This window comes from Melospiza melodia, chromosome 5 (assembly GCF_035770615.1).
Source record: "Melospiza melodia melodia isolate bMelMel2 chromosome 5, bMelMel2.pri, whole genome shotgun sequence".
Classification (NCBI taxonomy): Eukaryota; Metazoa; Chordata; class Aves; order Passeriformes; family Passerellidae; genus Melospiza; species Melospiza melodia.
In genome coordinates, this window is record NC_086198.1 from 1,532,226 (window position 1) to 1,557,694 (window position 25,469).

General features: G+C 36.1%; 1 protein-coding gene across 4 annotated transcripts; it reads right to left on the reverse strand.

Annotated features, from left to right (window-relative positions):
- Window positions 1-1,451: 1,451 nt before the first annotated feature.
- On the reverse strand, window positions 1,452-24,389 carry FGL1 (fibrinogen like 1). Of its 4 annotated transcripts, XM_063155986.1 has the most exons (10): window positions 24,253-24,383; window positions 21,975-22,092; window positions 19,917-19,990; window positions 14,547-14,733; window positions 11,967-12,126; window positions 11,161-11,258; window positions 10,118-10,206; window positions 9,022-9,209; window positions 5,053-5,176; window positions 2,296-4,213 (listed from the first exon to the last, which is right to left on the reverse strand). In XM_063155986.1, exons 3-10 carry the CDS (start codon window positions 19,980-19,982, stop codon window positions 4,025-4,027), a joined length of 1,101 nt encoding a protein of 366 aa, XP_063012056.1. In that variant the 5' UTR covers window positions 19,983-19,990; window positions 21,975-22,092; window positions 24,253-24,383; the 3' UTR covers window positions 2,296-4,024. The 4 variants fall into 4 exon arrangements, with proteins under 4 accessions (XP_063012058.1, XP_063012056.1, XP_063012055.1 ...); XM_063155988.1 differs by lacking the exons at window positions 2,296-4,213; window positions 21,975-22,092 and adding an exon at window positions 1,452-1,464 and having other exon boundaries at window positions 24,253-24,389; XM_063155985.1 differs by lacking the exon at window positions 21,975-22,092 and having other exon boundaries at window positions 24,253-24,389.
- Window positions 24,390-25,469: the final 1,080 nt, after the last annotated feature.

Here is a 25,469-nt window from a genome sequence, read left to right on the forward strand (position 1 = left end):
CAAAGACACCATGTGACCTCTCTAGAGAATATATAGCCTCTTCTCACATGCATCAACATGTACACCTGAGATGTTTTGGGCCATTTCTTTCTTGTCTTCTTGGTTGGAGCTTTTCCCAGCTCTTGCTGGACATACATAAATATTTTTATTGTTCCAGTAACATGAGAGAGGATGGTTGGTCATTAGTATATGATGAATTACAGAGCACATCCAGACTAACAGGGCTACACTCACTCTAGAATACTAAATAATGAATGTGGTTGATGTCTTTTTAATGAGAAAGTAGAATAACAGAAAAGGTCTGTTGTTAAAGCTGTGTTTTCTTTGAGATACAATAGAAATGAGCTGCTTGAGAAACAGATGACATACATAATTAATCCCACAGTAACTTTACTGGACTCTATTGATTTGCATGAGATTAATTTTCTTACTTCTTTTGGGGAGAGAAAAAAGCACAACAGGAAAGGTGTCCAGTTATTTTCATATGTATGAAACTTTAATGTCAGATTTAGTAGCTCAAATGCTTTGAGAAGTTGGGAATATTAAAGGGAAATAGAAAGACTTTAAGTTATTATCATGGATTGCAAATATTTAATGACTATTTTTTCCAAGTTGTATTATTAATGACTTGCTTTATTCAGGTTGTGTAAACATAAGAAGGAAGCCCTTCCCTTCCTTCAGTATCCAAGAGCTTTTTGCTTAGAAATTTTAGCTTGAGAGGCTTTTGTTCTTCCAGATGGCTATGATTTTTCTGTTTTCTTTTTCTCCTCTATTGAGTCAGAGGGTTAGTGAAATCAATTCATAAGATACTTAACCCCTTGTTAGGAAAAGTTAGAGAAATAGATGAGACCTGTGCTTGATCTTTCATTAAGCTTGATGTGTAACAGAGGTAGGATTCAGTGACAGAAGAGGGCCCTCAGGTACTTGGAAAAGAAAAATTTTGATGAGCACTGTGTATTCAACAAAAAAAAACTTAATTAAGCATCCAAAAAAGCCACTATCACTGTAAAGTTTTATACCCTCTTTAAAGAAGCACTTCAACAAAAATTTGAACCTTCCTCTGAGCATATGGATTTTAGCTAAATGTTTGAAGCCTTACCAAATTCCCAATTCGCAGACCTGCTCTGAGGAAATAACAAGCATACTCACACTCATTTCAAAGTACTTCCTGGTTTTGAAAGCTCCATTTTTGCTTTCCGAGTTGACTACTTCATAAATAATTTTTAAAAAACCAACAAAACCACCCTCCCCCACCAAAAAAAACCCCAAAACCAAAAAAAAAAAAACCAAAAAAAAACCCACAAAAAACCAAAAAAACAAAACAAAAAAAAAAAAAAAACCAAACCAAACCCACAACCCAGAAATAAGTGCAAATATTTCCAATTTTTCAAAATTTAGATACAGAATACTTGCCTGGATACTTCTGCTCTTTCTACCTCTGTTACAACTGCCAAAGACAACTCACTGCTGACGAAAAATGAGCAAAAAATTAGCTTGTTCTTCTGAGATGAGAAGTGAACTAAAGGAACATGAGAGGAATGTTCACAGACTGGGCAACCTGTGGTTCCAATCCCCTTTCTGGGCGTACCATTTCAAGAGCAAGAAGAAGCAGCTCTGACAGAACAAAATGTTATACTTACAAAAGGCATTCAGATATTGGTGTGAGGAGTCACAGTTTTGGGAATGGTGAGCAGAGGTAGACTGTAGCAAAACATTAGAGCTGAAGAGAAGAATCTCCAATGGAACGCCACAGGCCAGACTGCAGTACCTGAGCTCTATCAATGCATTCTAAATATTCTAGGGAAAACAAATGCTGTAAAAGGCTCTGTTACTGCTCATTTAATTCATCTAGAATTGTGGTTTCCATTCTTTTACTCTCCAATATGTTGAGCAAATGCAAGAACACAGACATGGAAATAAAATACGAGTGTTTCCCTTGAACAGATATTACAAAAATATATATTGTTGATTCCACATTGCTGGTAGATATCATGATGTTCTTTATTACCACGACTAACAAAACATTTTCATTGTTATTTCCTCAATTCTTATTCTTTTGGGTTAAATGATTTCTATGAAATAGTAGGTATTCATTTTCAGTTGTTTGGGAACAATGTTCTCTCTAACACCAGAACAAATAAACTGGCCTGTGTTCTGCTATCTTGTAATAATAAAGACTATTTAGAACATGTTTGTACCTGTTGAGAAAATAAATTCATGTCAACAGGCAAGTCTGGCAGAGGAAAGAATTCTTTCCCAACCGTGTGTCTTGCCTGGTAGCTATTAAAACTTCCCTTTTGAAAATAAATGGTTTGTTTATTTAAGAACAATTATATGACCATTTTGAATTACAACACTTTGACATGCTTTTCATGGTCAGAAAAATTTATTGCACAAAGAAAGGCCATGGAAAAGTGGTGGAAATTAAAAATACAGTATTTGTATATTGCTGACAGTATGCTAGATGCTTCCTTGTTCAGAAGAGCATTCAGTCCAAATAAGAAAAAACACATAACTGAATTTGAAGATGTACAAAGACAGATTTGATTCTTCTTCATTTTATGATTTACAGTAAAGAAAAGGAGTCAAATTTTATATCAGAATATGTCAAAAGCACCCTCACTCAGCCAAAAGATTTCATTAGGATTTATGTTGCAGTATATTAAAAATTATCATAGATTTTGTGAGCACTATCTGTAAATTTTGAAAGTCTTTTTTTTTTTTGGAATGAAAACCCAACTTTCCTATGCACAAATCCTCCTTGTCTTTTATTTTGGTGGAATATGATCTGCCTTGATACTCTCCAAATTAATGAGTTAATCTTTCCATTTTAGTGAAAAACTAAAGATGTTTTTACAATTCCTACATAATGGCATTCTGTTTGTTTGGGTTTTTTTTTTCCAAATAATTAAAGCTTTCTCCTCATAGAGTGAAAAAATAATTTGAAAATCATTATGAGAAATACCATACTTACAACATTTTTTCAACTACTCCAAAACTTCCATCACATTATTAATAACCCATACCTACAGACATTTGCATAGTTACATAGGAACCCAATTTAAGTTACATGTAATAAAATCGAATAAAAATACCTTATCAGATTTTCTGTTTTAATGTTGAATTTATCTTACTCTCTCGCTTTCTCTCTCTCTCTCTCTCTCTTTGCTTCCCTCCCTCCCTCTTACCCCCCTTAGACACACACAAGATGGGCCTTCCTCCCAGATACCAAATGTAATTTGGTAAAACTAATTAAACAAAGTTCAAAATAAGCAGTTGAATAACTGTTCATTGTTCCTCTCATGCATGGGTACAGGGATGTGCTAAAGGCTAGAAATCTCTAGCACAGTATCAGTTGATACATCAAGAAAAAGACTGGATTATCTAGAATATCTGCTATTACCAAAAAAAAAAAAAAAGGGGGACCTTAAAACCTCTAAAACTGCAGATTTTCATTGGCACAATTTTTACATTATAACATTATTTTAGCTGCCTGAGCCCTGTTTTTTCTTCACACTTTTTTGTTTGTTTTTGTTTAGGTGTAGCATTCTTTATCTTGTTGAGTGAGATTGTTTCATAAGAACTCTCTTTCTTCCCCCCAAATATCCTCCCTCCCGTATTCCATGCAATTCTCTCAAGGGTTCTTTACAAAATTTTGTTTTGGGAGGACAAAAATGGAAGGAAAAATTGCTATGCAGAGAGTTACAATTCAGCTGTCCTGTATTCATAGTAATGTAGTTATAAACTGACCTTTACCAAAACTTAGTTTCATTATTTGAAGCATGATTGAAAGTGGCTGCCATGTTCAAAACTGTATTTGGACAGGAGAAGAGAGAGTGGCAGTTCAGCCACAAAAGCAAAATTATTTTAGGAAAGCAAGCTTAGGTCTATATTTTCTTTGAAGTCTTCATTTGCATCTGCCCAGCAGAAATGGACTACATTTCATTGGATAGCTTTCTAGAGAGGATTCCTGTCTTCTCCAGGGCAGCAAGCACTAATCAGTAACTCTTGTTATTACTGGCTCTTAGAGTCTATTGTAGTGCCAGGCACAAAAGCCAGGGGTAGGCAAAGTCTCTCTTACCATTATTCTTGTACAAGAAATATATGGATATGCAACTTGAGATAGAGAAAAGCCCAGAGACTTTAGACAAGTATATAGGGAAAGGAGAGGAAGTGACTGGACAGGACATTCAAAATTAGAGAGTTGTAAAATCTAACAAAAAAAAAAAAAAAAAAAAAAGAAAAATAAAAAAGACAGAAAAAAAAGAGAAAAAGAAAAAGAAAAAGCATTATGGTTACCAAGAAAGAGAAAAGCATAATTACTGTCCATCTAAAAACGTTTTTAAATGTTTGAAAATTACTGAAATGTTGTGACCAGCCCTAGAAATGCCTCAGCAAACAACAGACAATCCACTTCTCTATGCTGGATTCAACTGATTGTACCCTGGCAGCACCCCTTCTCTTTCTTCAGTTCTCTGCCTCATTCTTTAAACCTTTTATGTACACTATGTACACAACACATGCAACCTTTTCATCAGAGGGATTTACAGGAAACTCATTCCTAAAGTCTTGAACCTTTCCAAAGCAGGCATGTTCCATCCACTGAGTAAACCTTATGCTTCTATTTGAGTAGGGTTTTTATTGTGTAAGTACAATTATTTTTCATTTTTGAGAAATAGTAACAATAAAAATAGCACAGTAACAATGCCGTTGCTTATGGGTGAAAGGATTTGGAGTTACTGGAAATCCAAAAATTTGCCATCTTAATGAAGATGTCATTATTCCTAGGTAAACACTTGCCTTTTTAAAAAAATACTTGGACCTCTTAGCCTTAATATTTATATCTAAAGCTTCATAGGCTATCTTGTCTTTTCACTTACATCTCATAAAACTACTGGTTGCACAGGAATCATTCCAAATTTATATATGCATAGATTGAGAAGTAAAAATCTGCCCATTTTGATTTGGAATTAATTTCCTAAAAGATTAATCAGGTGAATAGTGTTAATAGAATATTTAAACAATATTAAATTCAAAGTCTGCCGGTCTGACCTTCATGACAACAGATTTCAGAGAATACCACCACCCGTGCCAGGTGTACCAAACAATCCCGTTGTCTGTTTTGGCAGTGTAGGGACCTCTGTAGTACAAACCATTCAGGTTGGCAGAGTGACACCTGGTGGGAAAGTAAAGGGAAACAGCAATAAGGCCTCCTGCTGAAGAGTTCCATGCATTTGTTATTTATTTCTCTGCGAGTCAAAAAATTATGCCATGTTGATGCCAGCCTAGTCTGACAACTGCATAAATTTGCATTTGCGCATAAACAACAGGATTTTTATTAGCGAAGAACTGCAAATGCGTTTTGCTTCTTTTAACCAAAAGTGCTGCTTTTTCTTTCCATGTTTTTTGACATTACTAGCTCTTGGAGTTTTTCCTGGTAATTTGTTTCAGTGGAAAATTTTTCCAGAGCTGTTCAGGTTGGAAGACAGCAAGGCACACACCACACTCTGGGACAGAAATACTGTTGTGGTTTTTTTTTTGTTGTTCCAGAGGAGTCCTCTTGAAGTTTTCCAGTTACAGCACATGGTATTTTGTATGACAAAACCTGAATACCACCATCAGTTTGCCTGCCCACCTGTGAGCTTCTATTTACAAAGATGAATTCTGACAGCTAATTACATGTGTACCAATTCACTGGATCACCTGAGCTGGCATTTTATTTGACTACACAAAGTAGAGGGGATTTTGTTGTTTTTAACAGACTCAGGCAGAAATGCAGTTATCCTTTATTAAATACAGTGGTTGAAACAAACAGAAAACCCTAGCAAAACCCAAAAGGCTTGAAAAGGGAACAGCACAACCTTGATACTTGCCTGGTTTCTACGAGAAACAAGCTTAGATATTTATGTTGAGAGCAAGCTGGCTGTTCCTTCTGCAGCACATTGTGATGAATCAGCTTGGTTTATCTGCCAATTCAGTATTTCATTATAAATGCTGTTAATATCTAGCTGTTGAACACCATGATGGATTCCAAAAGCAGACTTCAGAAAATATGCACACAGAAAACATTCCAAATAACCTTATGAGTTTTGTTACTGGCAAATCTTAGTCTTTTTGGCTTTGCTCACACTTCATTAACAAAGTTTTTGAGAACTGAGATAAAATCTATGACAAAAACTCAATAGGAAAATTCTCATCTATATATCCTTATTTATTGCTTACAATTTTTAATGTTTTAATTGAAAGCTTATAAATTGTGGACATCAAAAGTGAGTTTGTTTTTGAGAATGACAAACTTGTATCAGAGCTGACCTAATCTTTCTAATCATACAAATTCTGCAATGAGGAGGCACTCTGCCTACTTTGAATCAAAACACAGATTTCATTAAAAGAATCATAAGAAGGCACACCATAATTTTGCCAACAGCAATATGAGCCAGTAAAAAGTCTTAATTAGTGCTGGGAAGCATGAATAGTGAAAATCAGAGTATTCAGTATCCAAGCAGATGTTTTCTAAAGTAACTGTACATACTAAGTTAACAACTGGCATGTGATATGATATTGTGGAAAAACATTCATTATTCACAAGTCAATAAATACCTTAAAGTTAGCCTGTGTTCCTCCTATCTTTTCAATAGGCTAATATAAAGTTAAAAACTACACTGCAGTAGTTTCAGAAGTACAGCCAACTCTCAACTGTCCATGGATATTTTATCTGAATGCTGTATTAACTCTCCATGGATATTTTAGCTGAATTATGTATTAACTGTGTGACATATATAAGAGTTGCTTCCCTGAAGAACCCTTTGAATTCTGTCTGGATGTATTGACTCCACTGACCCCACATGACCATAGTTATGCAGTCTCTGGGGTGATTGGTGAGGCAGGAAGCTTGAGTTAGTGATATCTGGCCCCAAGTTGTTGCCTAACAGATCCCTCTTACCATCCATACATGGTATAACTAAAAATGGGAGTGCTGGGAGAGAATAAGGTGATGTCCAACTGGAATTGTGCACTGTCACTACTTATGAACCTTTATGAACTTTACCTCACTACTTATGAGCTTTGCAATACCCTGGGTACTGGAAAGCTTATGACCTGCAGGTAGTGCTGCAGTGAACTCAGCTCTGTGGACTTGCATTCAAGATAAAAATCTCTGCTGGAGCTTTGCTTACAAAAGGGGCCATTTTTCTGCAGAAGTCCAGCACAACAAATGCTAAGCTGGAGCGAGACTGGTGGCTTGAAACTAACTCTGAGCTACTTCCATGTGGCCTCACTTGTGTCACGTCCCTTGGTTTTCATATTATCTGGGCTTTTCTGGATTTCATTAGTTCTGATAGCATATAAACAATTCCTTCATAGCTGGGAGCGCTTATGCAAACCAGCCAAGAGCACTAATTCCTTCTATATTTGCTAATCTGTGCATGACAAATATGTGTTTCTGAGTGCTTTCCTTTCTCTGCCAGTACTGTCCTTTTGAGTAGGACTTAATGATACTGACATTTTCTAGTATTTTGCAATGTTCAGTTCTATGTTTGGCTTAACATTAAAAATTCAATAACAAAGCAGTGAAATAACACTATTAGTAACTCACATTCATTATCAAGCTAGACTGTCACTTTAAGAGCATGAGCTACACAGCCATAATAAGAACTAGCCTAGTAGGAGTCAGCTATCTTTAGAAGTTATGTAGCACCAACACAAGGTATAAATAACTGTCAAGTTCTGCTCTGCAGCTACTTTTGCAAAGTGGTCATTCTTTTGTCCAGGTCAATCCAATATTTTAAAAAAGTTTTTAAAAGGCAAAAAAACTTATTCAGTGGTCTAAAAGTGATTGGTAATTCAGTCTTAATGAAATCCATGGCATGATATCAGTTTTATGTGATTTGAGGTCCAGATACTCCTTTAAATTTACAAAAGCTCTGATTTCATGGGAAAAGAAGCTCCAACATAGTTGCCTTTCCCTTTTATATCCTAGTTTTCCTGAGAAATGCAAAAAAACATTGTCTACATGTGACTTTTTCCAAGTTTCAGATACTCTGCTGGCTGACTATCCATGCAAATATATTAAAATGTATTAAAATAAATACTTAATTGTGAAACATTAAGTTAATTGCTACATCATATCAGTTAAGGTGGTCACTGATTGCTTATGAAAACAGAATTTGGCAAATGAGGAGTTAAAAAGAGAAACAAAGGATGATACAACAGAAACAATGGAGTTGATCCAGCCTGGCACCTCTTGCCAAGTGAACTGAGATCACAGTGAGAGAGTAGTGTGCCTCCCTGAGCTGTATTTTAAACCTCTCTATAACACAGCTGATTGCAGAGCTTCTTTTTGTGGCTATATTTATTTACTTAATTACAGGAAAGAACACAGCTGATCTGTACAGGCTAAGGCTTCCATTTTTATCCTTTATTTTTGATTTGGTATATTGCATGTTAGTTGAATTTTTAAATTCTCTTATTCAACCCTATTTAAAAAAATCTTTCACTCAGTCCAGACATGCACACTGACAGAAACTGAGTGGACACATTTACCATCTCCATTTGGAAAGAATAACAAGAGTGAGGTACTGTGAAGTGAGGTGGAAAAAATGAGTCTTGATAACCTGGCACTAGTTTAGCTTGTCAGATATTTGCAGTGCTGCCACATCTGGTCTAGTGCAACACAAGAGAAAAGTGAGAGTGAAGTACAGCAGGGATGTATCTGCAAACTCTACATGACCTACTTGTGTAAAAGCTATTTACCTCAGAGGGGCAGAATTATCTCCTCCTCGCTGCCTGACAACAAAGATGACCTGTGGCAAATGCCATTGTCACAGAGCAGCCTGAGCTGCACAGTAGGTGCTGCCCCTTCTAAGGTGAGCCTCAGTGTTACCAGCACTGAGATCTCCGCTAGGGCACAAGGGCACATTGCAAATAAATGAACAATCCCAATCCATCTTCTACCATATGTTATTATTTTATGAATACCCATGGAGCAGAATAGTTGACAGTATCCATATGAAATCAAAATACCTGTTAAACCACCAGCCAGCCTTTTCCTCTTCAGCACAGTTCCCTTCATAGTTGTCATTATCCCTGTCTCTAGTACTGAATTTCATTCCTCGATGATCAGCCCACCATTTTACTTCAGGATGAAATCCACCCGTCAGGGAATCGCCAGCTGTACCAGAGTATTCACCACAACTCATCTCGTAAGAATGCTAATAAAAAATGTGACGAAAGAAAAGAAAATTAAATTCCCGTATGTCTTTAGCCCTTAGCATGTCAGAGAGTGAAACCACAAAGAAGAACCTTGCCTGTTCCATTTGCTGCTATTTTTATGCTAAGAAATGTCCTGCCACTTAGACACGATGTCCTTAATACTGAAAGGATGTAGAGATGCTTAACAGGGATAAAATTTATCATTAACCATGTATAAATGACTTAATAAAAATAACATTAGGGCTAGTTTGCAGTATACATTAGCAAATCAGAACATCTTCTATCATTATTGTCACCCTGTTCTAAGTTCTTCTAAGCCTTCTGATGTTTACATTCTTGTAACCAACTTTCTCAAGCGCTTTTCTGTAAACACTTTTTGTTTTGCATTCTTTTCTGGAGGAGGGAAATTTGATGGACTGTTGGTTTGTCCAGTGTCATTGGAGTGGTGGCACTGTCACCTTCCAATCCACTGTCACTTTTGAAAATCTAGAAATGTTGGAGTCAGAAATTAAATGTCCTTCTTTTAACCTTGGAGATTCCAGTGTCCTCGATGGGATTTTTTGTGTCCTATAGCGATAATATTAGCGATATTACCAACAATGCCAACAATAATATTACCACATTATTGCTGGTAATATCAACAAACACAGAAAAACTGCTTTGATCTATTTATTAACCCAAATTATTCATATCACTTACAGAACGTATGAAATTAATATTTCAGAGTAAACCACTTTTATTAGGTATTTGAAAATTATAAGCATGCGTAAGAGAGAAAATATGGTTTAGAACCTTAAATGAAGGTTCTACACAAATCTTTATGGAAATTAGGGAACCTGTGTGTTTATTGTTTGCCTACAGATTCCACATTTTCATTAAAACCTTTAGTCATTTAATATTTTATTACCTCTTCTCCTGCAACTCTGAATCTTGCATACTGTGCAAAACGTCGTTCTCCTTCAAAATCAGTTAGATCAATTCTTAAAGTATAATTCCCTTAAAAAAAAACCAAATTATTTTAGTTAAACTAGACTATCTCACTGCTTTTCAGAACTGGGCTTTATAGTAGAAGATTAAAAGAAAATGTTTTTATCATGAATCTCTATCACCTCAGCATATTTTATAGGGTTTTATCTTCTTTCTTTATGCATAGTAAAGCATATATTGCTATTCTTTGCCTTATTCAGCTGAGTGAATTCTATTCAGCCTAGAAAATTTTAGAATTATTTCAATACAAATTTTTAAATGTAGTGAAAAAATTGTAAAAAAAGATGGCCTTACAGGTTTTACATTTTAGTAAAATATTTGAGGTGGTAGTGAAAGCATAGTGAAAACTCATCAATAAATTTTCACCTATGAAAATCAGATTTTTATACTCTGAAAATATATAAAGTTATACTAGGATCACATCTTTGGAGCACTGATTTCTATATGATTTAGCCTGCTAAGCCAGTGGGTAAGTTAAGTTTTGTAACTGCAGCATTCTACAACAAAGCAGAAGTTAGCTTATGTTGAGTGACAATTAGAAAGATGGAAATAACTTTCTACTCCTGGCCTCATCAACAGGACTGGACCAGAATTACTTCCATGTAATAGCCCACACAGCTAAAAAGCCCCGAATCAGTGTCTTGGTACAGCATATACCCATCTCTGGGCTGTTAGTGATGCTGATGGAAAATGGATAGAGACAATTCTTTTAAGGTAGACTCCTGTCTCCTGTTCCCTGTTTCACAGGGGCTCTCAGTATGCCAGTAGCCTAAGGACAGTTTTGAACGTTTTGTTAGAAAACATATATTCAAATGTGTTTTTTTCTGAAACTTAGAGAAGTCCATGCAGACTAACAACAGAACTCAGGATTTATGATAACATAAAGGGGAAACAAAAAAAAAAAAGCCTGGAAAGAGCAAAGAAACAGAAACAATAAGACTATTGTTACAATACAAATCTTACCTTGATTAGTCAAATAATGAAGATTTTTGTTTCCAAGCCAAAATTCACCATTTTTCAAAACAAAATTTCCAAAGCCTTCTTCATAGTCAGCCCAGAGTCTGAAATGGGTATAAATTACTAATTTCTCAAAAAAGCAAGTTTATTTAGACATTTTATAACACAATTTCAGATCACAGATTAACTCAAACTAGAAGGAACCTCAGGAGGCAAGCTAGTCCAGTGGAGTCTCAAGCCAGAATCAGCCATGAGATCGGACCAGGTTGTTCAGGGCTCGTCTGTTCAGATCTTGAAAACTTCCAAGGATGGAGACTGCACATTCTCTTTGGGGAACCTGCTGCCTCTTTTCATGGTGAAAAGGTGTCTCCTTATATCCAGCCTGAACCTCTGTTGTTTCAGCTGAGGTACTTTGTTTCTCATCCTCCCACTAGACATGTTTGTGAACATTTTTACTCAAAGATCCCTCAGACTGCTTACTTTTTTTTTTATTTTTACTAATTGCAGAAGACAATCTTTCCTCATCATTAAGAGTCCTTGCTCCAACAGCTGTTAAGGCATTTGACATTGAAGTGTCCTTGTGTCAAATACACAAGTTGTCAGAAAAAGATCAGAACGGATATCTCACAGAAGACAGCCAGAACCAGAAGTGGTATCCCATCTGGAGGCTGTTCCACAGAATAACCATTGCTCCCTTTTATCTGGGATAAGAACTTACTCATATACTTCTAAAGTTCAGATTTAACTTAGCACCATCTGGTTAATGTTTCTTCACTTTGTTTCCAGGTTTAATTACCAAATCTAGTACCTACCTATCAAAATTCTGGCTGCCATCGGAACGTCTCTGAAACACAGTCCAGCCACCTCCTTCAGACATGTCACAGAATGCAAAGAATTCTCTGGGACTCTGGATTGGTTTTATTTTATAAAATCCATTTTGCGTATGGCCTTCATTGTAGATTTCTGCACAATCTGTTCACACAACATTAATCGGACACAACATTTTTAGTCCTGTACTTAATGGCAAAATCAGAAATCAAGTCAGTAACAGTAATCAAGTCATGTTATGTAGAAGTCACACATGAACCACACTAATAAAATTAAACGTCTCTGCAAACACATTTCTTTGACTTTTGGGTATTTTTTGTACTTGTGTTGCTCTAAAGCTTTGCTGGCCTGTAATTATTTTGATATATCATTGAAATAATATTTTCACATAGTGAAATATGACCATTTTTGTTTCTACTTGACTAGCAAAATTCCTCTGTTTTAAGTGGTGTCACTTTTACTTTACAGTGGTATCATCCACATTAGAATCCTGTTACAAACTTAAAATTACATGTAACATACAGTAACTTTTAAAAGGAAACATGCACTTGTATGTCCAGAAGTTCACAGAAATGCCAGACACAAAAGTATGGAATCTCCATTGTTAAAAACAGAAACAAATGCAAGGCCTGATTCTCCTGTCCCTTCTATCAAATAGCAGCAAAACTATACAGAAGACTACGCCCAAAAAGTGCAGTGTGTGTGTAAAATGATCCCACTTTGGCTTGGCACCATTCACAGTCTGGTCTGCATTGCTGTTGATGAATATCATTTACAACAATAACAAAATTCAGAGCTCATAGAAATATTACAGCAATGTAATTGTATGATCTTATATTCTTTCCTCTAGGAATTAAGAAATGAAATGAGTCCTTTGTTTATATGTAATCCACATCAGGCAGTCATACAGAAAAGACATAATTTTCAGCATTTCTGTTTTTCCTGGCTAAGGTAGAGCTGATTAACTTTAAGGAATTCTCTGAATTGGCTGAACTTCCAGGCCTGCTTGAAACTTTATAAACTATTATATATCTCTTCAGTGAAAGTGTCAGTGAAGATAAGACATAGAAAATAAACACTTTATACTGAAAACAAATAGCTATGCCAGAATTTGAATAAACTCTAATAGAAAACATGATTTAAATAACAGCTAAGTTGTCTTTATAGAGAATGTGTGGTTGGCTTTGAGAAAGTTAATTTCTTAGTAGGTCAGCAAAACACAAGCATATCTTAATTTTTAGCAGGTGTATATAGTATGGAATTTCCCCCTCACTATCTAACTCAAATTATCCAGCTCTGTTGATATTATAATGCTACAGCAGTTTAAGAAAATAATACAGTATGAACAGGAAAGGCATTTTCCAAGCTGTAAAGAAAGTGAAAAATAATGGGGGAAAATAACCAGAAACAGGAACAAGTTAGATCTGTTTATTAGAGTAACATTGTAAAAGAATAAATTGAGGCTTATGCTAAGAAAGGACAAATATCTTTCAGAGAAATGTGGCTTTAATAATCTTTTCAGTAACAAGTAAGTCAGCTCTAATAATAAAAATAAAGTGTTCCAGAATGCTGAGTACAGAAATACACAGCTAAAATTTTTATGTCAGATTTGCAACTGCTTTTTATTTCATTTTAATGGTGTTTTATTATATTTGATGCCTTGAGATCAAATGTTATATATATTGGTATTTCTTCCAGCAGCATAAGCACTACAAGCATATTCAATCAAGGCTATTAAAAATAATAGTAGTTAAGACTTTCTAGCACTGGACAGCTAGAAACAAACACCACCTAGAAGTCAGTCTCCTAAATTGTATTTTCAATCCAACTATTGTTTTGGATGGTGTTTTATTATATCAAGAGTTTGGATGATGTTTATTATATACTTCCACTGTATTTATTAAAGGCCTTCCACTGTAGAAGGAGTGGATCACCACCAGAGTGCTGGTGAAATTAGAAAAACAACTTTAAACCAGGATTTAAAAGCTGTGATGTCATGAGCTGAATCCAACTCAGTGAAAATGTTATTAAAGTGAGATGCAGATGCCATCGTGCCAGGCTTATGTGTGTAAATATGGAGGTCTCAGGGACTTTACAGATTGGAACAAAGTCAGTTGCTTGTAACCCAGGAAACCACTTGAATGTATGAATGTGAACTAACCCTGTTGTTGGTTATTTTTGAGATTGCTAGAACTTCTGACATTAGTCAAAGAATGGCGTTTAGAAATCTGAGGCTCCTGATTAACATTTTGTAAATGTCTGGCTTTTGTCTGTTGTATTGCTGAGATTTATGCTTGTTTTTAAGTTATGATTGTTAACTGATTGTTTTCATGTTATGCACCACTAATAAATCAGTAAACTTCTTAAATCCTGATTTGATTTCCTCAATCTGACATCAGCAATTTTTCCCTGCACAACAGGTCTATATAAAAGCTGAGCACTGTGTTTTAAACAAACACTCTACAAGGAGTTTTTAAAACAATATCTCAATAGGCCCAGTTGTGCTAAAGCTTCTGGGTATCATTACAATGAAGGGAAATGAAAAGAATAGCTCCATTTCTAACCTGAATACTGTCTTGTTCCTCCCAAGTCAATGACACTGTTTTCATCTTCTCTGTCTGAATCTCTGTACTGAATCTCTTTCTTCTCTAAGAGTTGTATAATTTTTAACTGCTTCTGTTTCACACGATGCTCCAGAAGCCTCACCTGGCCCTGAAGTCGTATTTGCTCTTGAAAACATTTCTGCAAATCCTGGAGAGGAAAACATATCTTATTGTAAAATCAACAAATTTTATGTTATATTTAACATGTGACACAAAGAGCCAAGCAACCAAAACATAAATAAAATTAAACTTGAATAAAATATTTTGGTCACAATTTCCCACAGACACTATGTTGACTTCCATCTCTGTTGCTACTTTGTTTAAAATTATTTCAAATGTTACTGCATGTAATATATAAAACATACACATTATGAACACTTTGCAAAGAGACCTTCTCTTTAGTGCTGCCAGCTCTAACTGCAAAGATGCAGCAGAGACTTTGGGGAAAAACACTAAAATATCTCTATCATCTTCCATGCACAGAGATTTTCTATCCAGAAAAGCCTGCTACTAATATTGTTCTAAAGAGTTCTAAAGGTTCTAAAGAGTTTTAAAGAAATGCAATCCACATGGATATGTTTTCAACTTCATAGTGCATTTTTGAATGCTTTTAAGTTACACGCTTCTTATGATAAGAATCCTAACACTGCCAACATAAATATTGTTAAGTTTTAAGCTCATTTTTGGCATGCTAAAATAGTGTCTAAGAAGCCCTGAATATACATGAAAAATAAAAGCTAAAACAAAAGTTAAAGTCAATGTTGTGCTGTGACTTTTGTACTTAATTTTGCCATGCAGAGTGGGTGAGAAATGTGGTAATTCTGATACAGTGTTACCTAGCACTCACTTGACCCTCAAGGGCTGGGATAGTGGAATAGCTCTTCCAAATTCTGACATGCTGAATGCCTGCTGAGCAATAAATAATTGGTTTTAGATTAAAGACTATGGTAAAAAAGCCAAAGTGAACACAACCTGATCTGGAGAACTTAAATTAAAACAGTCTGTATGGTTTAAAATATATATTAAATAAATTTGATTTCATTGGGAGGGAGAAAAGCCTTTGGAAACATGACAGAAGTTTTGCATCAGTAACACTGAAATTTTATATAAGCAGAGTTTAGTAGCTTGTAGAAGAGCACAACTAGCACTGTAAAGGCAAAATCAAAGGGTGACTTTCTGGAAAACTGACAGGTAAGATCAAATTTGCAATAGTTCTAAATTGGTGCTACCTTATTCATCGGGAACATTATTTACATGTAGACCTGCACTGCAATATTTGCCATTTATATGGAAGAACTGATATCTCAGAAGATTGCCCTATCACACCAAACTATAGAGATGTCTGCAATAGCATACTGCTGTGCATAGTGAGGTGCACCTCAGCGGGGTCTGCATACTTTAATTTGCATCAAGCTCAAGTTTCACCCGTTGCCCATGAACTCTTCCAACAAATTGTTCCATTTGTCTGCAATATTTAGTTCAACTGAAAAATTTGATCATAGGACTGAGCAGAACAATCCTGAAGACAGACTTCTGCCTTAAGTACTACTGAAGTGTATCAGAGACTTCCTTTAATTCACACTTAACTGCAACCGAAAGTACACAGTGAAATAAAAGAATGGGGGGAAAAATACACATATACATATGAAGAAAAAAAAAAAACAACACATTTTTTCAGGTGGCTGACAAGCTAGGCAGTTTGTCAGCGACCCGTCCGAGAGGGAAGGGCTCGGCAGGCTGCGCTTGGGCTGCCCACGCCGGGCAGTTCGGGCCCGGGGCCGGGCCCAGCCGCAGCCAGAGCCGGCCCGGGAGCTCCGGCACGGCGGCCATGCCGGCCCACAAGGGGGCGCTGCGGGGCCCGAGGCACAAAGGCCCCTTTCAGGGGGACACAGCGGCCAACCCCCCAGTAACACCCCAAAGGTTCTATCTGATCTGAGAACCTTCGCTTGAAAATGTTTTTTCAGTTGTTGATAGCTATACGAGATGCTTAGCGTATCATCCTTTTCTTCTAGCTGGGAACAAGAGAAGAAAATAGGTAAATATATGGGCATGCAAAGTTGCTACAGTGGCTTAGAGGGATGGTACTTGACTGTATGCACTGGCTGATGTGGGACATGTTGCATGTTACAAAGAAAAGATGCACTATTTATTGTGCAGCCTCTCCAGGGCGGTTGTCTCAATTGTGTCTGCAGCTTCACACAAACCCTTCACAAAAGCTGAATTTTGTACTCAGTGGGAGATTCAGAAGAGGCTTCCTTGACAGGTGACTGCAAATTGTCCATCTGGTCCTCTGTGAATACAGAAAATTACAGAGGACTGCAGAACTTTAGAGAAAGAGATAAATAGGTGGATTGAGAAAGAGTGAATAAATTAAAAAAGTATTGAAAAAATATTTCCAGGCTCAGCCTGATGAGCTAATGCTAAATATAAAAGAAAAGCTGTCCAAAAAATCCCATGTTCCTGGTCAGACCAAATATTTATTCTAATCATACTAAGTTAAGAGTGATAAAGAAGCCACCCTGCCACAGTTACCAGTTTTAGTGAGAAGCTTAGCCTGTGTCAGCCTTAACTCAGCCCTCACAAGCTTGGAGAAAACATGGTAACATGCAATAGGAGAGTCCTGGAAATGGTGGCCCCCATTGCCAGGCCCTCACAATTTCCCAGACAGGACTTCAGGTGGGCAGGCTCTGTGACAGTGGCAGATCTGAGCCACAAAGAGCTGCCTTCCATTCTGGAAAGAGCAAGGGACAGGGCATTTGGGAGAGGCAGCTGCAGGCAGCTACACATGATTCTTTCAGGTGAAAGAAATGCCTCTATCAGTTCCCCTTTCATACTGCTAAAAGCCATTCTCCTGATGTGGTTAAATTATATAGTACAAGTATAGAACTTCTTGAAAAAAAATTTATCTTACCTTAGAAAAACTTGGTATCTAAATTCAGTGTGACACCACTTCATATACCACAAAAAAAGGTCCTTTCCTTTGAACCAAAGTAAACACAAGTCTGCAACAGGCTATGTCTCTAAATATTATTTTTAAACTTGCATTTTAAATCCATCATTTGTTATTATTTACTTAAAAAATATAAATTAATTCATAAAAATAACTGTGAGCTGATTCTCATCTGCTTTGCAGACAATACAGTCATGATGGGGTGAACAGTGATATATCTACACTACACATTGCAATTTCCTTATTTGAAAGGTTTTAAGCTCTTAATGCTTAGGAAGTGAGAGTAAATTAGAAGTGATAATCAAGCTATGACTAGCCATACTGAATAATAACAGCATAAGAAAAGAAAAATGCTTGAGCAGAAATAGTTTTGAAAGTAACCTACATATGAAAAGTACTGGTGTCTGATACTTTCTCTTCTTTTCCTGGCTTCAGCATTCTCACTAATGTCTCTCTGTCAGCTCCAGACAAATCCCATTAGACTTCTGCTGCTGAACAGCAAAACCACAGTTCTCATATTTGGAATTCCATGTGTATTTTTTTCATGGGACAATGACAAGGTAACTGCAACTTCAATTGGATCAATATGGCTTTTAGATCTTCAGTTTACCAGGCTGTTCTTGCAATGTGCTGCTACACTTTTTTTCACAGGATAATCCTTTAAAAACCATGGAAGTTAAACCAATGGTTAAACCACTCCAGTGCAAAGCTGGAGTACTAAAATAGTAATAAAAAAGCAAAATGCAAATTACAGTTCTCACATATTGCTATTCCATTTGTTATATTTGGACCAAAGTTAAACCATTACAATGTTGAAATACTCAAGAAAATGTGGATTTTACTGTGGCTATGTCCAGGGGACAGTGGTGCCCACTGACTGAAAGCAGACTGAACACAACCTGTTCTGTCTGTTTCAGTGAAGCAACTGTTTGCACTACACATTGAGAAGCAATTATCTAACAACTGCTGACAGCTCTGCTCTCGGGCACACAATCCTACATTTAACCAGCTGCTGCAATTAATGTGCATTCACTTTCATTATTGTGTGAATTATTTAGCAGCCAGTGACCTTCCATTAAAATTACCGCTACCAATTGGACTCGGACTTAATGAGAACTATAAAAATACAAGGTTTTTACCTGTGGTGCTGTTTCATCTACTTTTAATAGTATGAATTAGCTCCAAAATAACTCTATATTGAAATTAGTGTTTTAATTAGATTAAAAGGTGAAACATTTGAGATGAAGTTCTGAATATTCCCAGTTTTTACTCAGAAGGTCAGCTAAGTCCAAAATATTCTAAATGAAAAACAATAATTAAAAAATAAGTAAATGAATTTCACTGTGATGCCTCTTTTCTCAGTAGGCTTCTGCAGAAATTAGTAATATTTTTCTCCACTGAGCAGAAGTGATTAGAGAGTCATTCCCATTCTGCCTCTATAAAGCTACTTATCTGAACAAAAGTTTTCCATAAGGTAATGTAATCCACAAACAATAGTTGTAAATTCAGCAACTACTTCTGCCTAGGCGATTATGAATCAAGAATTCAATCCCTTTAGGTCTCTGCTATTTAGGACCTGGATATAAAATGAATAAAGACAGCCATGACATGCAGTGCAGCATTGGTGAGGCTGGAAGTATTTTAAACTGTGGAGCAAGTGTGATTTTATTAGGGTTTTTGTTGGAGAAACAGAATGTATAGGAGAGGGCTTTGGGAGCTTGAAGTGAAGGAGCTTTGATCATTGTTTCTGACAATGTAGTTACATGGAAACAAGTAAGAATATGAAGTTATGGATTTTGTTTGAGAAAAGGTTGTAGGGCCAGTGGACAAGGTGGAAAAGGATGGAAACATTCTGCATGCCAGGTGTCAGTGCCCAGAAACAGCACTGCTGCAGCCACTGCTATAGGAGCTCCTGTGCTTGGCCTTTCTGTAACTGTGCTGCTCAAAACTGCAGGTGCCATTCTGAGTTAGCATTACACCTGAATGCCAATTGTGTGCCTTCTGTACAGTGTGCCTCCGTGCACCATATGATACCTGTTCTAGGGAAGATTTATTGTCTCCTTTTTCACATCAGCTCCAGTCATAAACTGAAAGGGTTTCTTTTTTTGGTGCCATTACCTAGTGATGGACCTTCCATTGTAAACTTATGCATTTGTTTCCTCTTTCATTATTGGAAACTTGTCCCCACTAAACCGTATTTGAAGATATTTCCTTATTCTTTCATTGTTTAATGAATTCTAACCTTTCCCATCAAAGGTTCTGCCATTGTATGTAGAGATTGTGAGCACTATGGAGGGGATGTGCATTGTGAGCACTATGGAGGATAAGGTATGCAGTATTTAGAAGAAACTCTAGAGAAATATTTAATTACTAGAACTTACAGAGCTGCCAATGACATCCATCAGGCTAGCTGCAAGGACAAAATCAATCATTATCAAAATCTTCATTTTGGAAGCTGTGAAGTAGAGGAACAAAGGAAACACTAGTTAACTTAAACATTAAAATTTACACTTGACATCTTTAATCTTATTAAAAATAGTCTATTTAACCTATAATTATTTTCTTGCAAATTGTAAATACAGTGCACATGCAGGATTCATTCCAAATGTCTAAAATAGTCTGATAAAATACAACTCCAAAAGCCAGTAAAATGATAATTTACTCTTTTAGGCCACTTTATATTAGAACTCTCTGTGTATTTCAGAACAGCTATTCAAGATTAAAAGCACACATTTTATTTTCAAGACAAAAGAAGAAACATTTTAAGCAAGCTGAAAACAGAGAAATATTCCTTGTTGGTCTTTTAAATTTGTAAGAAAGATCCCCATCATATACAATTAAATTCTGAATTGGGCTAGTTGTCCTTGATCTAAAGATTTGTGCAAATTTTGTGCACCAGGAGAGGATCAAGATAATTTTACTGTCATAGAGTAATTTGGGGGAAAAATCCAACATAGTTATCAGCTTTTATTCTAATGGTGACAAGAATGGCATCTTTAAAATGATAACTATGGATACTTTGCACTTTATGACCCATAGCATTTTAAACTCCATTTTTTCATATGAAAATTATTTTATGGGCCAAACCAATCACCACTGTATCTGACTGCCTTGCAAATGTTAGCTGATAGAACTTCAAAATAATTTTGTAAGACAGATCTGTGCTTTTCACAGAGGAGAAAACAAGGCTGCCAATCAGTAAAATATTTACAAACATTATACATATTCTGAATTAATTCTGAATTAATTACTTAAACTTCTCCAAGCTATCAACTGAGGAATTTTTTTTTCTTTTGTAACTATGAATATTTTCATTTAGGATTGTTTACACCTAATTAAACCAGAATATGTGTCTACTCTGCTTTTCTTACCATGGAGTTATTAAGAAAAAGATCTCCATGATCATCAAAGTTGAACCATTACTTAATATTGACAGGCCCCCCACCAAAGCCTGTCCCTAAGCACCACATCCACATTTTTTGAATGCTTCCAGGGATGGTGACACATTTAAAGAATTTGTGGTTAGACAAAGTGTAAAACTTCTAATAGTGATTAATGACTCAATACCAGCATGTGTTTATTGAAAAAACAACTTTATGAAAATTTCCACTCATGTTTCTACAGGAATCAATATAAAATATGAGTGGAACTTTGGCAGACTGTGCTTTTTACAGTACAAAGATAAGCAAGGTGCTTAAGAGAAGTATGTTTATAAGTTTGTGCAAAACTGGACAAGTCCAACTGTATTTTCACCAATATCTGAAAACTTCATGCAAAACCAGAAATTACAACCCAAACAAATCTCAGATTTCAACACTTACCTATAAAACACTTAGGATGCTTTTTTAAAATTACAGCTAGAAAAATTACATTAGTAGTTATAGATATTACAGTCACTTGTGTTTTGAAAGCAGCTGTTGCCATCTGTTGGGATGACACTGGCTGTGACAGGAGTGACCAAAGAGTGCATTAGCTATCTGGACAGCCTGCAAATGATCTGTCTCTGCTAACTGCTAGCCTGAATCCTTGCATATTTTAAATATGTTTTCTAAGAGAGAAGGGACTCTATTTTTTTTCACTGTAAGATTGATATTTCACATACTCTACTTCATCCCTGTTATTTTAATTATGAAACCACAGTATCTTCCCTCACATTAGTGTTAGTATTTGAACTGTTGTATCATGATTTCACTGACTGTGAATGCCTGAATACCACAATCAATCTTAAAATAAACCCCAATCTTAAATGGATTACACAACTTTACAACAGTATTATTTTTTAGAAAAGACTATCAAGTAAATCTTGGATACTGTTCAGAGAAATTTATGTGAGTAACAAAAAAAAAAAAATAGAACACAGTGAGGCTCAATCAAGGCAGGTAAGTTCCTTACAGCATGTATGAGCTGCTGTGAGCAAGCTGCACAAAAAGAATGAATACCTGAGGAGCATAGAGTGTGTGCTGTTGCTTTAGTTTGTTATCTTCAGATGAAGTCACCTTTCTATTTAGGGATGCCTCTTTCAATAGAATGTTCCTCTTGTGGGAAACTTCATAAGGGCTGCACTCGGGAGACAGCATGTCAGCTTTAGTGCTGAACTAAAACATGCTCAAAAGACATAGCAAAATATAATCATAGTCTCATAATTTTCTAAATTTGACAATTTAAATAAATTGGTGAAGATATTTTAATCCTGGAGTTTCATTTTTAAGAAAGAAAACTGGATAGTAAGCTCAAGATGGAGTATTGATCCTGTAGCCACTCACAATATAAGCTCACTATGAATGTAAGACAAAAGGCTTATAAAGAAGGAGAAACTGGGTTTCCATTTGGCAGATCTACCAGTCAGAAACAGGGAAGGCTGAAACAGAGAGGACACAGGGTAAAAAAACCCACAGAGGGACCTCTAGTAATTAGGGGAAACCAAAATCTTTATGCTGCTGTCCTCCAAAGAAAGGGAGAAGGTAAAAAAGACTAGGAAGAGACCTGAAAATTCAAGTTCTGAAAGGAAATGGGTGACTTTAAAGCATTTCTCTGCTTCTGTCACTGCCCAGCAGGTAGACCTAGACAAGTCAGAGGACAATCAGCAGTGCTTGTTCTGGACCTCACACCTTTAAGCCAGATTCTCAGCAGGCATAAATTCCTGTCGTTCGTCTATCTCACAGTTGCAGTGACATGAGATTCGCTGAGTGGTCAACTTTACAGTGACAAGAGAAGTGGTAAATAGGGTCAAGCCCCTTACACATTCCAAGCACTTTGACACACTAAATCATCAGGTTTGGACATGGAATTAAGGTGGGTACTTTTTACTTAGTTACCCACATTTCTAAAAAAAAAGTTTCAGTAGAGGTTGTGTTAGTAACAGTTCTCTGAAGGTGCACATCCACAGTATTCAGCAACAGGGAAAGCTAAAGTTCTGCTCAAGGGAAGCTTAACATCTTGCTCTAGGAAGACTCCTTTGCAAGTCAGTTTCTTAAACAAATTTCTTCAGTCCTTTAAATATTCACCCTTGTTATATAGCTTTTTGCTGACAGTACACAACTGAATAAAAACTTTACCTCAAAAAAACTGCAAAAAATTACAAATTTTAATCAGTCACAGATGAACCTCAAGAGTTAACAACTGTTGAGAGACTTCCAAGACTTGTTTTATAACACCTGTGTCGATTTAACAAAAAGGAAAAAAAACCCCACAGATTTGTACAGGGGATATCCCTTTCCAGGAAAATCTTAATCTCAGACAGTACACATGTGGATTAATTATCACACACCATATGCTAGAGTGAGAAAAGCTTGGTATTTTATTTTCAAGTTGAAACACAAGCCCTTAACAGTTAGCTGGAAAAAAAAAATCACTTTCTGTTTGAAACAATTTAAATTTAAGTGCAACTCTTGTGAAACCTTGAAATTTTATCCCCAGGGTTACTCATTTATTCCAATATTACACCTGGAATATGCATTGTACAGTTTGGCAGAAAATTTTTCCGAAGCTCTGGAATCAAAATTCTAGAAAGATTTCTTTTTTCTTCTCTGTGCCTAGGCTTTCTTTAAAGGATACACACACAGTCAATCTCATATTCAAATTTCCCCTGAATATGATATTTTTTCCAAGACTTTAAATAAAAAATTACTGAATAGATTTGATGACATTAAAGAAGTTCTGTACTATAAAAATTTTGAACCATTAGAATGTTCTTATGTTTTTTGAATTTAAGAGACAGCAAACTAGATGAAACACAGATGCCTGTTTCTTTCTGTTGGCACAGTGTCAATAAGACTTGCATTGCTAATAAATACAATAATAGTAAGAGAGAATCTGCTGAAAGGATAGAAAATAACTGGAAAGTTTTTTGTTTGCTTTCTTAAAATTAGAATTATTAAACTCATGCACAGATTTGGTTTTGTTTAAATTTGGTGGTGTTACAAAAATTGCCCTGTTTTCCTCATCTCAGTCATGATTTTATTTACTTTTAGGTTCTAAAAGCAGCCTTGTTTGTATAGCCCATAGTATTACAAATTTAGAAACTGCAGATTCAAATAGTGGGTTTATTAACTACCTAGAAATGCAGGAAAATAGCTAGCTTCTGGTAAAACATTCATACATCATTATCATTACTGCAGCAGTTATATGGCCTTCAAAAAACAAAATACTTTTAAACCATAACTATAGAAATTAGCCATACGTCTTCCTTCTTCCCTCATAGGTACCCTAAATGTTTACCTTTAACTTCTGGACAGAACCCAAAGTTGTTAAATCTTCTTAAACTGATGCAAGTAATTCCAGAGCCCTTCCCAAGCTGCGATTGTTTTTGCTATTAAATTCTGCAGAGTGGAGGCTTACATCTGCTATGAGTCACCGGGCTGGAATGCTGCTGAGAAGTTGCAGTTATCAAGACTAAATTGCAACATAAGAAGGAGATGATGGCAATTCTGTGCCTAACACAACACTTCTGAAACAAAAATAAACCAAAAATAACAAAGGATCATCTATTCCCTTTCGCTGTTGTGGTTCAAGGAATTGCTCTCTGTGTCATACTCAGCTTTGTACTCCAGTCCTTTTCATAGTCACAGACTAAATCTCTTAGGTTCCAGAGGTATTCAGAGAATGTAACAGACTCAATAGATTTAAGAAAAAAGCCAATAATCACTCAGACTAGAAGTTACATGTCCGAAGTGTAACAAAAAAAAGAAATATGCTAAATAAAACCTAACCAAAAATAACAAACAAAGTACAGATAAAGCCGAAGGGAACGAGAAAAAAGTACCAAAAAAAACTTGTCTGATATATTTTTTTAATCAAGGCACTGGGAAGCTTGTCTCAGTGACTTTGTCAGACAAAATCATTTTTTAGACCAGTTTTTCAGAGCCAGATGAATACATCAAAGAATGTTTTAAAATACAGTCTGAGTATTTGCCCTTCTTCTATGCTGGCTCTTCCCAAAGAATTCAATACATTAGTATGCTTAAAGGAATGTGCTGGAAAAAAAAAGTCCTAAGGAAATACTGAATAGCAATAAAATGAGCTTTACATTCCACAATTTAATGCTGGAATGCCCTGGGTTGGAAGGGACCTTAAAGGTTACCTAGTTCCAAAGCTCCTGCTGTGGGCAGGGACAGATTGCTCAAAGCCCCATTTAGCCTGGCCTCAAACACTCCCACAGATGGGGCATCTACAATTTCTCTCTTCCACCACCCTCACAGTAAATAATTTCTTTTTAATATCTAATCAAAACCTATTCTCTCACAGTTTAAAGTCCTTCCCCCTTGTCCTGTCACTACATGCCCTTGTAAGTGGTCTCTCTCCACCCTTTTTCAGAATGACAGGATGTTCTTAGTTGGAAGGGACCCACATGGATCATCAAGTCCAGCTCTTAAGTGAATGGCCCATATGGGGAACAAACCTGCAACGTGGCTTTATGAGCACCCGCCCTCAGTCCA